Source organism: Anser anser, assembly GCF_964211835.1.
Source record: "Anser anser genome assembly, chromosome: 2".
Lineage (NCBI taxonomy): Eukaryota > Metazoa > Chordata > Aves > Anseriformes > Anatidae > Anser > Anser anser.
The window spans coordinates 38,443,100-38,459,466 of NC_139721.1; the positions used below are offsets into that span (position 1 = coordinate 38,443,100).

At 34.5% G+C, this 16,367-nt stretch overlaps 1 protein-coding gene across 11 annotated transcripts in view; it reads left to right on the top strand.

Moving 5' to 3' along the window:
• ASPH (aspartate beta-hydroxylase) overlaps positions 1-16,367 on the top strand; it is a 113,650-nt gene that overhangs the window by 35,240 nt on the left and 62,043 nt on the right. For 4 of the 11 annotated variants that reach the window (XM_083823856.1, XM_083823862.1, XM_083823863.1 and 1 more), the window contains 12 exons: positions 3,655-3,744; positions 3,840-3,914; positions 4,409-4,570; positions 5,792-5,851; positions 7,228-7,284; positions 7,792-7,836; positions 8,564-8,599; positions 10,512-10,550; positions 12,265-12,309; positions 12,428-12,469; positions 13,149-13,199; positions 14,158-14,202. In XM_083823856.1, coding sequence (XP_083679982.1) covers positions 3,655-3,744; positions 3,840-3,914; positions 4,409-4,570; positions 5,792-5,851; positions 7,228-7,284; positions 7,792-7,836; positions 8,564-8,599; positions 10,512-10,550; positions 12,265-12,309; positions 12,428-12,469; positions 13,149-13,199; positions 14,158-14,202 — 747 coding nt within the window. The remainder of the gene's footprint in view (positions 1-3,654; positions 3,745-3,839; positions 3,915-4,408; positions 4,571-5,791; positions 5,852-7,227; positions 7,285-7,791; positions 7,837-8,563; positions 8,600-10,511; positions 10,551-12,264; positions 12,310-12,427; positions 12,470-13,148; positions 13,200-14,157; positions 14,203-16,367) is intronic. The other 7 variants (XM_083823861.1, XM_083823865.1, XM_083823857.1 and 4 more) reach the window with 4 other exon arrangements.

Consider the following 16,367-nt stretch of genomic DNA (forward strand, 5'->3'; position numbering starts at 1 on the left):
ACTGTTAGGTCTGAAAACTTGATTCATTGTCATTTTTCAGTTAACTCAATTTTTCCAAGTTTCTGGTAACGAATACTATTAGGCCACTTGTTTCTTTTCTGATGGGTGCTGTTGGATTCCAATCACATTTCAAGAAGAATGATTTGCTACTATTATTGTGTTCTGGTTGAACTTAGAGAACAGCTTGTGTTTTTTGGTTTATTTTTTTGCAACTATTAATTTCTTCCAACAATACTTACTAAGTACATGATACTTCTGTAAGCAAGCTTCTATTTTAGCACTAAAGAATGATTTATCCAGCAGTCTCAATAGAGTAAGCAAAGTTACAAAACGTTTCTTGAGACATATATTTCAGTAATCTATACTTGCTTACAAATTTATATAAGGGAAGGAGTATTTTCTAATTTTACTAGATAAATAATGGTGTTTAGTATGGTGTTTAGTATGCTGAAATAATAATTCTACAATAAAAGTACACAAGATTCAGAACAATTTGTAATGAAAGTTGAAGATTTCTTATTGTAATACTGAATTACTGTTCTAAAGAAAACAAAACTAACAAGTGAAGATGATCATGGGTGTATGCATATGGGTGTGGTGTGAGATTAAAGTCCTGGAGGTTAATTCCTATATTCTTTTCTTCGTTCTGCTTAAATTTTCTATATAACTGTTGACAATACACTTATGTCAGGCAGTTGGTATAGCACACGTCTGTAAAATACTTTGATCCCTAGAAGTAAAAAATGCAATCAGACTTTTTTTTTAAATAATAAAAAAAAATAGTTCAGATGAAAGCTGTAGAAAATAATACAGTAACTTAAGATTCCAGCTGTTACAATTGACAGAGTTGATATACTGTGCTATGTTCTAAACATCTGTATGTGTGAAGAAGGAAGGAAAAGGGGTGTGTGTTGTGAACATTATAGTGCTTAGTGAAATCTTGATGAAATGATTTAATAAATGCACTTGTATAGTGAGTGTTCTTTTTTAGGTCTCAGTCATGATGGTTATGATTAGTCATCTGTGCTTTATTAGGTGTTAATACACATTTGATGAAGGAGTATTCAGATCGCACTTCTCGAGAATAGTGACACAGTGCTAAATGCACATCACTTTTATTTTCTTCCCTAATATGACAGTCTAGGAGTGAAATTTAGAATGAGTTACCTAATTACTATATTTTCGTATCTATGAGCCAAGATATGACCAACTGTGTGACCAAGTTTATCTGGTTCTAAATAAGTTGCTCTTTCAAAGAACATTTTGTTTGAGTAGTACTTCGGGCTGTACAGATAGCTACGCAGTAAATGGATTTTTTTCCCCAGATATCTTTTGTGCTTTTGTATATCTCAATGAAATATTGTTGTTCAATTTAACATGGCAAGTTACAATGTAAGCTCAAAAAGGTCAACACAAGTAAAAACTGAGCGCAACTTCATTTTGATAAAAAGATCAGAGAAAATAGTATCTTGTAAAACACAAATGACTGTTACATACTCAACAGGACTGAACAGGAATCAGTGATAAAAACACACAGTAGATGTACATAAAGCATGAAAACAAAATTGAAAAACGTGCAAGCAAAAATGAAGAAATATTCTCACTAGTCCTTTCTTTCCTTTTATACACCCTAAATGCTAATTGATTGTGAAATATGTCTTTTTAATACCAAATTCATTCATCACTGAAGCTGTGCAAGTTGTCTGAATTTGGACACGTGAGTTTTCAGAAGATATGAGAATGTATTTGAAGAGCTGTATGTATAAAGGAAGTAAACAGCATTTGTGGAAGTAGGGTGTCTGTTTCTAGTCTTCCAGATTCTGAAGTCTGAAACAGTGGCTAAAATAAGGAACTGCTTTTTTCTTTGTATTTAGAGATGATTGTAGAAGGAAGGAAGTAACTTACTACTCTTGTAGCCTTTAATATTACTGCAATAATATTTTGGATTTTTTTATGACGTGGCAGAAAGTTGGTTAAAAAACAGGTGTAAATTCTGGTGTCAACAAGAGTCTGTAAGACTCTTAATTATAGTGCTTTTAGATACAGCTTAACTACTGTAATAGTCAATTACATAATGTGATTTAAACAATTTTAGATATTTTAAAAAATGTAAGTAGTAGGATTTGTTCTTTTAATTCTTTTTTTTCCTGTTCCCATTGTATAGGATAATGGAATAAATATATGTGCTTCTTATGGTGCAAGATAATAAGATCTTACTAGTTTACACAAAGTTGTTTGGAGACATACCACTCCATTTTGTACAGAGATATATTTGACTCCAGTAGAGACCTGATGATAATATTTTTAAAACTTTACTGATTTAAAATATAATACTTATATTGTTCCACATAAAGTTACTTTTACATGAGCATTAGCAGTGGAAGAGTGTTCATTTTTGTGTAGCCTCTGCTTTTTAAAATAATATTATATTGAGTTCTGTGCATACAAGTCTTGATAAACTAGTTTGTTTGAGGTGGTGTGTGTCCGAGTTCCTTTATTTAAGAAAGTAGTTTTACCTTAATTGACCTTGGAACTCCAAATGCAAATCCAGGAAAAATGATCATAGGAGCATTCAGTTTTGAAGGGACTTTAGGAGGTCCTTGTTCTGTTATTCTTGCTCAAAAACAGGATCAGCTCAGAGATAAGGCCAGGTTGCTTTGGGTGTTGCCCAGTGTGGTACTTAAAAGCTCCACCATGTGAATGCACAACCTCTGTACAGCCTGCTGAGTTGACTGTCCTCATGGGGGCAAAAAGTTTTTTTATTAGATCTAGTCTGAACCTTTCTTGCCTTAATCCTTCCTAAACGATGTTTGAGCGGATGATTAGGCTAACACCAATACATTCTTTCTTGAGGGTATAATCTCTTGAGACGTGGCATAATCTTTCAAGCATTTCAATGTACTTCCTGTAACTAGGACAGTAAATCATGATTAATGACCTGCTTAATCCTGAACAGGTGTTTTTCTAAGAAGGATACGAATCATCTTTCTTTCTCTCTTACCTTGGTATTGGTCCTTGCTGTTATTGATTTTTTTTTTTTTTTTTTCCCCCTCTCCATGGCACCTGGTCTAGAAAAACTCAGTGGCATAGATAGTAAGCAACTTAGTGGAGGAACTCCATCTGCAATAACTTAGGTGTCAGAAGAAATTAGCCAATTTTGAAGAGACTACAGTTCTATTTATATGATCTTCTAAGATTTAACTTAAGAAAACATATTATAAGCAGTGCACATTTAAAATTGGTTATTCATAAAATAGAAAAGTGATTACGTGAAGCACTTTTTCCCAAATAGAAAAATAGTGAGAAAAACCTGCTGCCCGATTATCTTCTGGAAATGGAATGGAACTTGAGAATAGCACAGTAATTTGTTCAGTTACAATGAATTAAAGACAGATGCTTAAATTTGTGTCCAGTTTTTTTCCCATTGTGTGTCTGACTTCAAAACATATGCTTGATTACTATCTCAGTACACTTTAGTCTTTGTGTATGTTATATATCAGGACAGCCCTGTAGTTACAATTAATTCCTTCAAGTGAAGTATTTATTGTTAATTTTAACTTTTGTTGTCGCTGATATATGTGAAACAACTTTCTTAATTTATATTTGAATCAAATCAGAAAAGCCTAAAGTTAACTTTATGACTAAAAAATGCAGGCCTAAAAGAAAGATCTGTCCCAGAACAGTCAACATCACCAGAATCCGAGGAGAGCATTCAGCCTGATGAACAGTCATTTGTCAAATCAGGTAAGGTTTCTCATAAGCCACAGAAGAAACGAGACATGATATTTTAGATTCAGAAATTTAGTGTTTAGATTCATTGCAATTTATAATCCTTTTAGAGCACAAGAATGCTGATGTAGAATTGGAAGAGGATATTCAGCCTGTTCTTCATGAAGCTATCCATTCTGAGCCTGGTAATGCATTAACGCTTAAAAATCACTGAAGAATTTATAAATCTTGACATAAGCAAGAGAAATTTCATAGTCTGTTTTTGGTGTGCACTCAACGTATTTTTGCCTGCACAGAACATTCTAAGCAAATACTTAGTAATTTCAAAAAAATTTTTTGAAAAATTCAAATCTTGGATTTGTTGCCCTTTTTTTCAGAGACATTTGGCAGCAGTAGCTCAAATCAGTCAGTTAACAAGAATTTCCTAGAAATGCTCTTTAAAGTGCAAGAATGGTCAAACAGTTGTTTGTTTTTTACTGTTTTCTCTTCGTGACTAATGAAGGCACTGGTGAGTCAGTGCAGATACTTTAGTTTTATACTATGGTAAGGGTCAGACAAGTCGTTTGTGCCCCTCTCTGTTGGGAGTACTTGAAAAACACAATGTGTGTTGAAAGCTATTTGCCTGTAGCAGAATTTACCAATGATTGTGTATTCTCTAACAATCTGTATTCTCAATTAGGAGAGAGACATGAAGATGTAGATGAAAGCGTAAATGAACAGTGGCAAGAGAAGGAAGAAACACATGGAGAAACTTTTGAAGCTCCTGCAACAGATGACTTGCTTGGAGAATTAGAGAATGAAGTGACAGAGGACTATGAGACACCAGACTCATTTCAGAAAGGTATCTGAATGACTAAATATATTTAAAATTAAATGTTGACAAAAATGTGGACAGACAAATGGAAACCCTTCTCGTTTAAAAAAGTGACTCTTTAATTTCTGCTTGCCATAGAAACTTAGCAAATGTCAACTACTGCAAGCATTATTTAGCAAATAAATATTTTTTAAATCAAAATGGAATATTAAAATGTCATGAGTTGTGGAATCCAGCTGACTGTAAATTATATACTTACTGCATGGTGGTTTTCAAACAACTGAATTAATCTGGGTTCTAGCTACACATTTCTCCCCAAAATAGAGGGGCTTGAATCGTATCTATGGAATGTGCTTCTGTACTTCCTAGATTTTTTTAACTAAATTTTAAGAGTTTGATAGCACTGGCTTTTGTAGACAGACTTATTCTCAATATACTGCTAATACAGCTCTTCAAGAGAATGTTATAAGTGAACGATGTTCCAAATACTGCTAAGAATATAGTATCGTGTAAAGATACTCTTATCCGATTGCCTTGAGGTATTGACAGGATGATAAAAAAAATTGTTTGTAATCAAAATATTAGATCAGAATCATATTGTCTAATTGGAACTTAGAGAAAAGTATTTCTGAATGCTTTTGTCCAAAGTACTGAAAATTTTGTGTATCGTTTAAGATGTTATTCTGAAAAACTCATGTAATCAACGTTATCCAAAAGTTTTCCAAAACAAATATCCAAAAGTTGCTGGAAGTAAGCCGAGATTCTTTCTTCACAACTGAAGTAATTCTTTTCGTCTAGGTCTGTTATACCTCCTTTTTCCTGCGTCTCTTCTATTCCTCTACGGTGCAAGCTGAATTAGGGGAATAGATGAAATACTCAAATTCCAGTCATTTTAAAGATTTTAAATAATGAGAAGGCAAAGTGAATATATTCTATTTTCCTTATATTTAGACTGTCACGGAGGTGAGTTTTCCAACAGCTGACTTGAATTTGGGAGAAAAATTTCTGCAGGGACAATTATCTTTTTTGAGCAAATGTGTATCGAGTATATGTCTTCTCAGTATTACATATAGAAATTTTGTTCTTTCAGCCTATTTGAATATCTCTGGCATTAGAATAAATTTGCTTAGAATTTCTGCTTAGAAATTTGACTATATAATATTCTTTTACAGCATTTGCAGCGTCACGCAGTGTTTAAAAAAAAAAAAGCTAAAATTTTTAATTTATGCTTATTTCTCAATTTCTCAGATGCTGATCCTGTAGCAGATGATCTTGGAGCAACACAGCCTGAAACATTAGAAGTTCCAGGTATAATTTTATTTTTCCAAGCCCAGCAATATTAGTTTTATACTGAAAATGATATGAAAAAGCTAAACTAGTTTAGTAATGTATCATTTTGAAAATGTTTATCTGTTCATGTCTTAGATATATTTATTCTGAGGTGAATATATCATAACTGCTATGGCAAATAGTTCTTATAGAGTAGGGGATGGTATGTATGGAAACTTTGCTTTCAGGTAGTGCAAAAATTTAATTTGTACTTTGAGTTTCTGGCTGTAACCTCGCCTTCAGGACTATTTAATATTTTATGGCCCATTATGCTATCAGAGGAGTCAGTCAGCTCCAAGGACTTAATATGGAACTATCCTTATAGTGTCCTCCTAGTGTACACCCTTAATTCATCTTTAAAGCTTTAGGAAATTTTGCATGCAAGTACATCCACTTAGCCTCTAGTCATCTTAATCTGTTTGATACCTTAATCTGTTTGATACCTTACAGAATAGTGTTGGCTTATTTTACCCATTAGTCCATCTATTGAGAAACATCAAATGGATACTACATTTTCCCTGCTGTCTGAGAAATGTTTTTATCTGGCTAGTAATAATGCTTCTTTATAGTACAGGCAGCCTCTTCCATTTACATCAGACCTGGATTTCAGTTTGGACTAAGCATTGAACCAAAGATAATAAGCCAGTTCTGGACTTCGGTCTTTTTCTAATGCCAAATATGACAACAAAATATTTTTATCTGATACAGCAAAAAAAAAAAAAAAAAAAAAAAAAAAAAAAACCTTATTCCTACCTATGTGGGAAGTTTCTTCTTTCCAGCTACCAGTCTGGAATCCATGCTGCTATATTTCCAAAGTACAAGGATAAGTTATTTTACCTTCAGGACCATGTGTTGTCTGATGTGTCATAGTGAGTATAGAAATAACATCTCGAAGAGTTATAGTCACAGAATCAGCAATTCAATGGGAAAAAATAAAAAGATAAATTGTTCAATATCTATGATGCCAGAATTGAATATTTCTCAAGGTTTGTTTTTCTGGCTCTTATTGGCAGTGGTTGTCCTCTGCAGACCAGCACCAACACTAAGTAAAGAAACTACTTTAGAACTTTTGGAATGGGGAAAGATGATATTTATTATTCATATTAGAGCTTTTAAAAATGTTCATGCAGACTTACAGCTCTCATGTACCTAGTTTTCATACTAAGGGTATATCACAGGACTGGAAGGGAGGGTAATTCAGCACCTTCCACTAGATTGTGTGTTTAGTTGCAAATGTATAGATGTCATTTAATAGTTCTCAACTGGAGAGTTGCATTTAGCTATCGGAAGACACATTCATGCAAGTTAAAATAATGCGATATTAAATATATATATATATATTTTCATATTTACAGTTTCATATGATTATGATATGGATGTAGAGAAGACAGTAAGTGATCCAGAAGCTCCAGGTCTGTAAATCTTCTTAACTTTAGATTGTAATATAATCACTTGTGCTTTTTTAAACAGGCTTCAAAGTAACGTATCGTGTTCGCTGTTAATTCAGTTTTATATTCAAACAGTTTTTTCAAGCAGTTTCAAATAAACCTGATTTTTGCAGTATTGATTTTGCAGCTATGTATGTTACTGTTAGTTGTGAATAGAACGTGCCACAAATACTTGCACAACTGTTTACTGGAGTAGTCCTCCAGCCTAATCAACAGGTTGTCAAAGACTTACTCTATTCATAATTCTAGGCCTAAATAAAAATATGCCTAAACTTATTATATGGTGATGTAGCTCCTGGATGTGTTTGACAATCTGTCACTTTCAAATAAAATGTTGTTATATTAATTCAAATATGTCTAGTTCTCTTATTCTTGAGGTAATAATATGTAACCTTTAAACTTTTTCTGTGCTATTTAGCTGTTGCATGAAAACTTGATTAGAACTTAAAATATTAAATATTTTTATTTAAGGTGATGCTGAACTAGTGTTAGAAGATGCTGTTGAACATTACACAGGTACAGTGCAAAGTCTTTTATAGAACTTTGGTTGAATTTTGTCTCCCAAACAAGTCCCCCTGCTCCCCCCCCCCCCCCCAAATGGAGGTCGTATACAGTATCAGTTTCATAAGTTTATTGGTTTATAAGTCATTACATCTTTATTTACGTTCTGAAAAAATGCAAAGAACTACATGAATATTACTACTTTGTAATGTGAGCCAAGTGGACAAAAATATTTTGAGGGTTAAACATCTAGGAGAGTGTGTATTTGTATTTTAAATTTCATAGAAATGTTTCTGTGGATAAAAAAAACAACTTGGATTTGCCAAGGACTTTGAAGATAGTTTGTATAAATGTCAGGAAAAATGTCATATCTCTAGGAAAAAAAAAGGCATTACAAAGTACAGTTGTGTAAAATTTTGCTGTATATAAAAATGATTTATGAGTATTTTCATTATGAATTGTAGGTCATTTGTAGATATTTTCATGACTTGTATAAAAAAACCCTAATGATAGTGACGAATCTAAGTCTACTTTGTGATGCCAGAAAATCACTTTTTTCCACTGAATCTTTTAAAAATCTTAGGCTTAAATAAACTCTTAGTATTATGAACTGTAATACAGTATAAAATACTATAGGTTTGAGTATTTTTCCTGAATAAACTTGACACTGAATTATTTGTGTGCAAGTATTATCTTTAAAATTATATGGATTTTAATACTGAATTTTTCCCCGTCTAAACAGAGGATAGAGTTCATGGGGATTATAATGAAGAACATGGTATGAGAACTGTTATATTTAGTGAAGTGACTGTATCATAATCCTTACTTTACCACCATATGGTTCTGAAAGTCTTTAAGTACTGTGAAAGTGAAATTGTTTTGCCTTAAAGTTTTCTGTGCTGTCACATTATTTTATAACTTCTGTGATAAGGGATTTTTGAAGTTCAAATCCCCTGTGTATCTGAGCAATTTATCAGTCTTTAACACTGGAACAAGTGTAGAGTATACGTATAGTTTACATTCCCAGTAATTACCAGATATTACCAGACATTACCAGTCCCCGTTATCATGCTTTGTGCCTTCGTGGCACAAAAAGCACAGACTGTCCATTTTGAGCAAATGGGAGTTCACAAATGTACGCTGGACAGCATTATAGTAGCTATAGTACCTAGTTTTCATCCCTGTTGTCTCCTAGCCCATCTTCCTTTGCACCTTTCAACCCTTCTCATGAAAACACACTTTTAGTTGGATGGAAAATGAAACGTTTGCTCATTTCCTGGAGAAGGGAGTTTCTAGCACTTCTGTTCTAAAGCCAAAGACGGGATGGAAGCCATCATGGAGATCAGAAGTTCTTCCTCTCAAATGTAAAGCTTACGTTTTTGACATTAACTCTAAGAACAGCAGAAGTTCAGTTACACAAGAAGAATCATTTTAAAGCTTCAGATGCAAATGTCAGAGAAAGCAGCAGAAGTATGTGCTTCTCTATTCTAGAGTCAAATCATCTTCTCAGTGTCTGTCAGATGTGTTCCTTCTCATCTGGCAAACCCTCTGACAGTATTTTCTCAATTCTTGATACTCTGAAGAATTCACAGAAAGCTGAGAGGGCAGCACCAAAGTAATTGTTAGCCAGAGTAGTTCAGTTTCTTTTCTGACTCTTTATTTGTATGGCTTAGTTCTTAATTAAGATCAGAGACCCTCTCTAATAGGATCACAGCTCCTATACTCACTTCTGCCTTGCATGGCATCGGGACAAACTGGAGGCATATTGTACATTGCAGCCACTTTGTGTGTGTGTAAGCATGTGGAAAGGAACTGTCTCTTCATATCTTCTATAGATATTACTAACACTAACAGTTCCTTAGTTGAAATACTTGCATATTTTTGCCCACAGTGAAGAGTGTAAATAAATCAGTTATGTAATTATTGTGCACAACTTTCAATAGTTTTTATAAATTTTTTTTATATAGTTTGTAGCGATGAAACTAGAGAAAGAAAAAAAGTTTTAGAATGTGATTAGAAATAAAGAATTCTGGATTATTTTTTTGAAATTATATTGTAAGAATATTTTTAAAGGAGTGGAGGGGGATCCGACTGATTATTTGTATCTTTTAAGACGAAACATGTAATAGTAGAAAGGATTTTTAAAAATCTGATGTAAACAACCTTTTATTGGATGAGTTAACTACTGTTAAGATAATGAAAATACCTAGATCACTGGGTGAACCTTGAAGTTTTTAGTTTTAAAAATCACAATCAGCTGTGCATTGAGAATTTAGGCAATAAATGAACAGCACTTTGTCCATCTTTAGACATTATTTAAAGTATGGGTATTCTTAACCTATTTCTTGTTCTAAGTTATGAAAATTATACTAGCTCTTTACTCAAAATGTAGGAGTGTAGGTGAATTATAATGCACAGAATGATAGCTTTATTTTTGTTATTTTCAATACTTCATCTGTGTGCATAGGAATGTTGAAATTTCAGCATTATGTTCACGTTTGATATGTTTTATACGTAGAATTCCCCCTACGGGTACTAGTGAGGGTTCATATATCTAAGCATGCTCCAAAAGTAGAGGAAACCTTTGAGAGCTTTGCATTTGTCAAAAGAGAAATGAATTAGATGCCTAACAACTAAATTATTTTTAGGATACTTCGTGTAAATCAACCACGCTTTTTTTTTCTTTTCAGAACCAAAACATGAAGAGGAGACTGAGACTCAAGATACAGGTATAGTCTATAGATGCATGTATGTACACACGTGTGTGTGTATGTATACGTTTACATATACGTATATGGGGCGTATTGGAAAATCCTTTTTATTTCATATGTAGTTAAAGTGAAATATCTCTGCAATAAATGTTATTGGAGTATAATTTTAAAAAATCAGAAATATTTTAGTAAACTTAGCATGAAGACTGTTATCTAAATGGCAAAGTGAATTTATATTGGAATATAAAATCTGTGTAATCTTCAGTCACAGTGTAATACCAGTTATGGGAAATGTTCATTACAGCATCTATAGTTACCAAGCCAGATTTCTGACTATGAATTAAGACTCTCCTTAATATTACCATCCTCAAAGATTCATCTTTAAATCTTGAGATTGCAGTGATGAGACAAAATGGGGCATGTGAGGCTTTCTGCAGGTTTTTGGAACACAGTCATTTGGCCTAGACACTCAACCTGCTTGCCATGAGCCTGGCTCATAACCTTGTAACCAATGCCTACTTCTGGAAGTTCAAAAAAAAAAAAAAGTGTCTTGCAGGAAGTGAATTCAGATTTTACAGGTTGCCAGTACTAGCTCTGCTTTGGTGGATGCTTTTTGCTGGTGCTGTTTTCTAATTAGCTAAACCAATTAAAATAATTGTAGTCTTCAGTCCTTTCTCTATACTTTGTCTTCAAATACCAGCTCTTTTGAAAGTCATCTCAGATAAGTGAATGAAAAAGACACAAGTGCTTAATTTAGAATGAATTCAAGAAGTGCTGTAGTGTAGATAAAATTGGAAGTATCTGTTCTATTACCTGTGTGACCGTAAACTTAAGAGGACAGCCAATGAGTTGAAGGGTGGCAAATTCAATGACAGTAAAAATAAATATATTTAATTTTTCCATGGAGAAGCCCCAGTTTAAGTTGAACTTACTCATCCTGCAGGAAGGAAAGCAGGATCCACCAATGAGAGATGTACTTTTATCCAAATTAAAAGGCTATACAGAGCTGGAATTATTTAAAATAAATGTTTTAGAATAGCTACTATTTTGAATTTTACCCTGAAACACAGTAGTTATTTATATGGAAGGATGGATATGCAACTGGTTTTGCATGAAAGTTCCAAAGCAGTTCCACATCCTATGTACTCCATCTTGCTCTAGCCTTCGTTCAGATAGAACGTTGGATTAAATACCAGGACAACCCTAAATGTCCTGTATATGTAAATGTACGTGTAAATATTTGTTTTTTTCCCTATAAATGTAGGGGGGATAATGACACAACAGTATATAGGGATAAGACGAGGGGGGAGGAGTGTTACAGCAGTAAGCAGTGCAAAAATATTTAGCCATGTAGGTTGTCGGTTAGTGCTATTATTCACTACTAAAGCCAATCAGTATGAATAAGCTTTTTAACAGTAAAGACATGCTCAGAAAGATTAAGGAGTGTTTTTAATTTTTTTTAAAGTTACTGTGTTTTAATCCAAATGACGTGTTTAGAGGGTATGGTTTTTGAAATACCTACAGTAATACAGAAGTTGTGTAGTGAAACAGGAAAGAAAATTTAAGGTTTTTTTTTCCCCTCAAAATTAGTAAAAGTTTGTTTGCTTTTTGCAATTTTCTGTTCACAGTTGAACATGTCTGTGTGCTAGCTCTGTTCTTTGGTGTTGTATGCAAGTTTCATCAGTTTAGAACTTGACTTCATTATTACTCTGAATTCAATGTGTTTTTTTAGCTGTCGAGGACCTTCTTGAGGAAGTACATGAAGCCACAGAGCAAGGTATATTTTTTTTATTGTGGTCTTAGTGTTTTGGTGAAAGATTCTGATGCTGATGAAGAAGGGGAGAAGGAAAAAAAGAAACACCTAATTATATACTTTTATCTTTTTACACTTACAGATGAGATTATTGAAGATCTGGAAATTGATAAAAAGATGTCAGGTATGAGTTTTTATAAACAGAGAAAGAAAACACTTTATAAGTCTATTTAAATCTGTTAATATAATTTTTATATGTAGAAAAATATTGCAGGAAAATGTACTGCATGAAGTACTTAAAGCTTCAATTTGTGGAATAGAGTACATTAATTTCCCAGATGACTGCTCAAAAAGATTAAGTTGTGAATTTTTGTTTGTTGTGCTGGTGCCAGGGAATTTCAGATGTATGCCGAATCAGATGTAATTTGAAGATTAGCTTCAAGAATTTAAAGTATCATTAAGCAAGATTTTTTTCAAACATGACCTTAATTCAGTCAGCTAGAGCTAAGTGATCTAAACAGTTTATTCTTAGCACAGCTTATAGGGTTTGATGCTATATTTTCTTCAAATTTTCCATTTGAAAAATTTGTTATAATTAAATGGGAAACAAATATTAATGTTTGTACAAAAATAACAATTGCAACAAAAATCACTTTTGGAGGGGAGTAATAGAAGTCATTAAGAGTGAAGAGCTATTTTTTAATATGAAATGCATTCAGTTGCCTTTGTTCTACTGTTAAATTGTTTGTTCTGCAGTTTTACTCCTTGTTTGATACTAATGAGGCTGGGTGGTTCATGAGGAATAAAAGCAAAATTGAGAACGTACTATGTGTAACTTAAATCCTTTATTTTCTTTGTAACAGTAGAAAATAAACATACAGAAGATAACCTGGCCACTGAACCAGAGGAATCAGGTTTGTATTTCATGTATTGCCCATGAATATGCTACTTATTTATGAAGGAAAAAAAAAAAAAAGATTAATATTGTAGAAAGGAATTCTACAATAAAAATGCATTTATATCTTCTCTTTCTGCAGTGCTTTTTCCTTTAAGGACAAACATAACTGTGTTGTTAGAAACTAACCTGTTCTCTTTTGTTTTGCTGTGCTTTCTTAATGCCAAATTTTAAAAGCTTACGTAGCACAGCTCAGTTTTAGAAGTTGAGTGCTCCAGCTCAGAATAACTTACAGCAATAATAGTGGTCATATGAAGCTGAAGAATTCCTTACTCTGCTCTGTGTTCCATACTCTGGAAAAAGAACATATCTATAAGAAGCAAAGTGGAATGTTATCCCAGCTTTGAGCAGTGTACATTACAGGATTCCTGAGTCAGAGCACATTTCAGTTTTTCTCTTCAGTTTTTCTTACCATCTACAGTGAGTGAGCCTGGCTCCCCCTGTGCATGAATAGGGAGTTATGTGCAACCTTCAGTCTATTAGCAGCAATAGCAGTTGGTGACATTTCTCATTTAAATGTACATCCTGGATTTAAAAGAACTGAATTTTCAAGTAAAATATTTCACAGTTACAGCTAGGAACATTATAACTTCCTAAATATGGTCATTTTTTGTAAGCCCATATTCTAATAGCATACGAAAGTGGGAGGATATTTGTGCTTTGGATAGTACAATTTTATAATTTTGAAGTTTGATTTTTGAAACAGTGCAGTACTGAAAATTAAGTGCTTGCCTACTTAAGTATTAATCTTTCCCCTGGAAAAATTTAGCTGAGAAAAAATTAAAATCCCACTTCTGCAAAAGTACTATTACAGAACAGGCTCAATAGGTTACTATGATGAACATAAGAGAAAATATGCAGCTTTTTGTAACTATTTAGTTTCACCAGTTTCAGTTTTGTGCACTTCTCATTTACAGAAATCCCTGTTCAAACTGAGGATTATTCAAATGATAATCCAGTGGGTAAGTTAATCTTAAGTGTTCTTTTAAAAAAAAATATTAATATATATATATATATATATTATAGCTATGTGGTAAGTTCTACAAACCATTTTTGGAGAGGGGTGAAGGGTTATCATTATTGTCATTTGAAGTTGCTTCCCGTTTTTGAAGCAATGATTTTTATCTTGTACTGCATAAATGCTAGTGATGGCTATTGAGTTATATGGAAGTATTCCATATAAAACTGTGAGTAGTTTTAAATTAAAACTTAATTTTAAATAATTTCAGAGAGAGTTGGATACTTTAGCTGTAAAGGTAAAAATAAATGTTTCGGGTCTCAAGTGCATGCTTCCTTTCTAGGGTAACTGGTCATGGGTAGTGATATTAGTGTTACTTGTCTGTGTATCAGTCAGATCTATTGGATTCAGACTGTAACACACATTTTAGGCACTGGTCTGTAAACAGGATTGGTTTTGTCATGCTATCGCATTTTTATTGACATAGCTGATTTTACAAACAGTAGCACTTCCAGCTTTTCTGTTGGTTGCTTGACAATAGTGTTTACCATTTTTAGAGTAGCTACCTAATGAATCCATGTCTCTGACAGGAGACTTTATACAGTTCAACTGTATATTAGATTTGGTCTGCTTTTTTAGAGCTTGGTATTACAAGTTGCTTGTTTGCTCTTTGTAACAATATAGTAGGGGTACTATCTCTCAGCAGGAGATCACAGCAGTTGCAATCAAGGAGCCTTGGGTGCTGTTTGTTTAGTTCTTGTTACCCTGAATGCCTGTATAGTGCGGTTGTTGGTCAAAGGAGTTTTCAATCGCCTTTGTGCATTGGTTAATCCCTGCGATATGCAAAAGCTGTGAAGTGGTGTGGTGACTTCACAGTAATTCTATGAGACTTTTCTTTCCTTGTGGGGAAGGAAACTTGTATTTAATATTTAGACATGCCAAAAGTAGCCTGAGAATTGAAAAACACAGGACATCTGTGTGATGTCCCAATACAGATTAGTTCATGTTTTAATTTACATGTTGAACCTTAACTGAGGTGATCTGAAATACTTCTATCAATACGTAAGTGCTTTGTCTGAGAGAGGGCTTTAAACTAGGTATGAAGGGGGGTGGAGGGGAAATAAGGCTTGATAGAGATGAACCTGGAGGAGCAGTCCCAGGGTTGAGAGTGAGGGCAATGGCTTCTCAAGTGCATCTACACCAATGCACACAGCACACGCACACAACAGGAGGAGCTGGCAGCCATTGTGCAGCAGGCAAACTACGACCAAGCCGCCATCACTGAAACGTGGTGGGACCACTTGCACGACTGGATTGCTGCAATGGATGGCTACAAACTTCGGAAGCGACAGGCAACTAAGGAAGGGTGGTGGTGTGGCTCTCTACATTAGAGAGTGCTGGGATGCTATTGAGATCGGGGTTGGGAGTGGATAAGGATCAGGGCTTGGCCAACAAGGTGGACATCCTGGTGGGGGTCTGTTATAGACCGCCAAACCAGGATGAAGAGACGGATGAGGTGTTCTATAAGCAGCTGGCGGAAGTTGCTCAATCGCCAGCGCTTGTCCTCCGGGTGACTTTAACTTCCCAGACATATGCTGGAAATACAATCTAGCCCTGAGGAAGCAGTCTAGGAGGTTCCTGGAGTGCGTGGAAGACAGCTTCATGACTCAGCTGGTCAGTGAGCCTACCAGAGGGGGTGTCCTGCTAGACCTGCTGTTCATGAACAGAGAAGGCCTAGTGGGAGATGTGGTGGTACGGAGTTGTCTTGGGTAGAGTGACCATGACATGGTAGAGTTCTCTATTCTTGGTGAAGTCAGGATGGGGGTCAGTAAAACTGCTACCCTGGGCTTCCGGAGAGCAGACTATGAATTGTTCAGGACATTAGTAGGTAGGGTCCCTTGGGATTCAATCCTGAAGGGCAGAGGGGTCCAGGAATGCTGGGCACTATTCAAGAAGGAAGTCTTAAAGGTGTAGGAGCTGTCCCCATGTGTCGTAAGATGAGCTGTCAGGGAAGAAGACTAGTGTGGCCAAACGGGGAACTTTTGCTATGTGTCTGGGAGAAAAAGAGAGGTTATGTCCAGTGAAAGAAGGGGCAGGCAACTCAGACAGAATACAAGGAAGTTGCCAACATATTCAGGGAAAAAATCAGGAAGGCCAAAGCCCAGTACG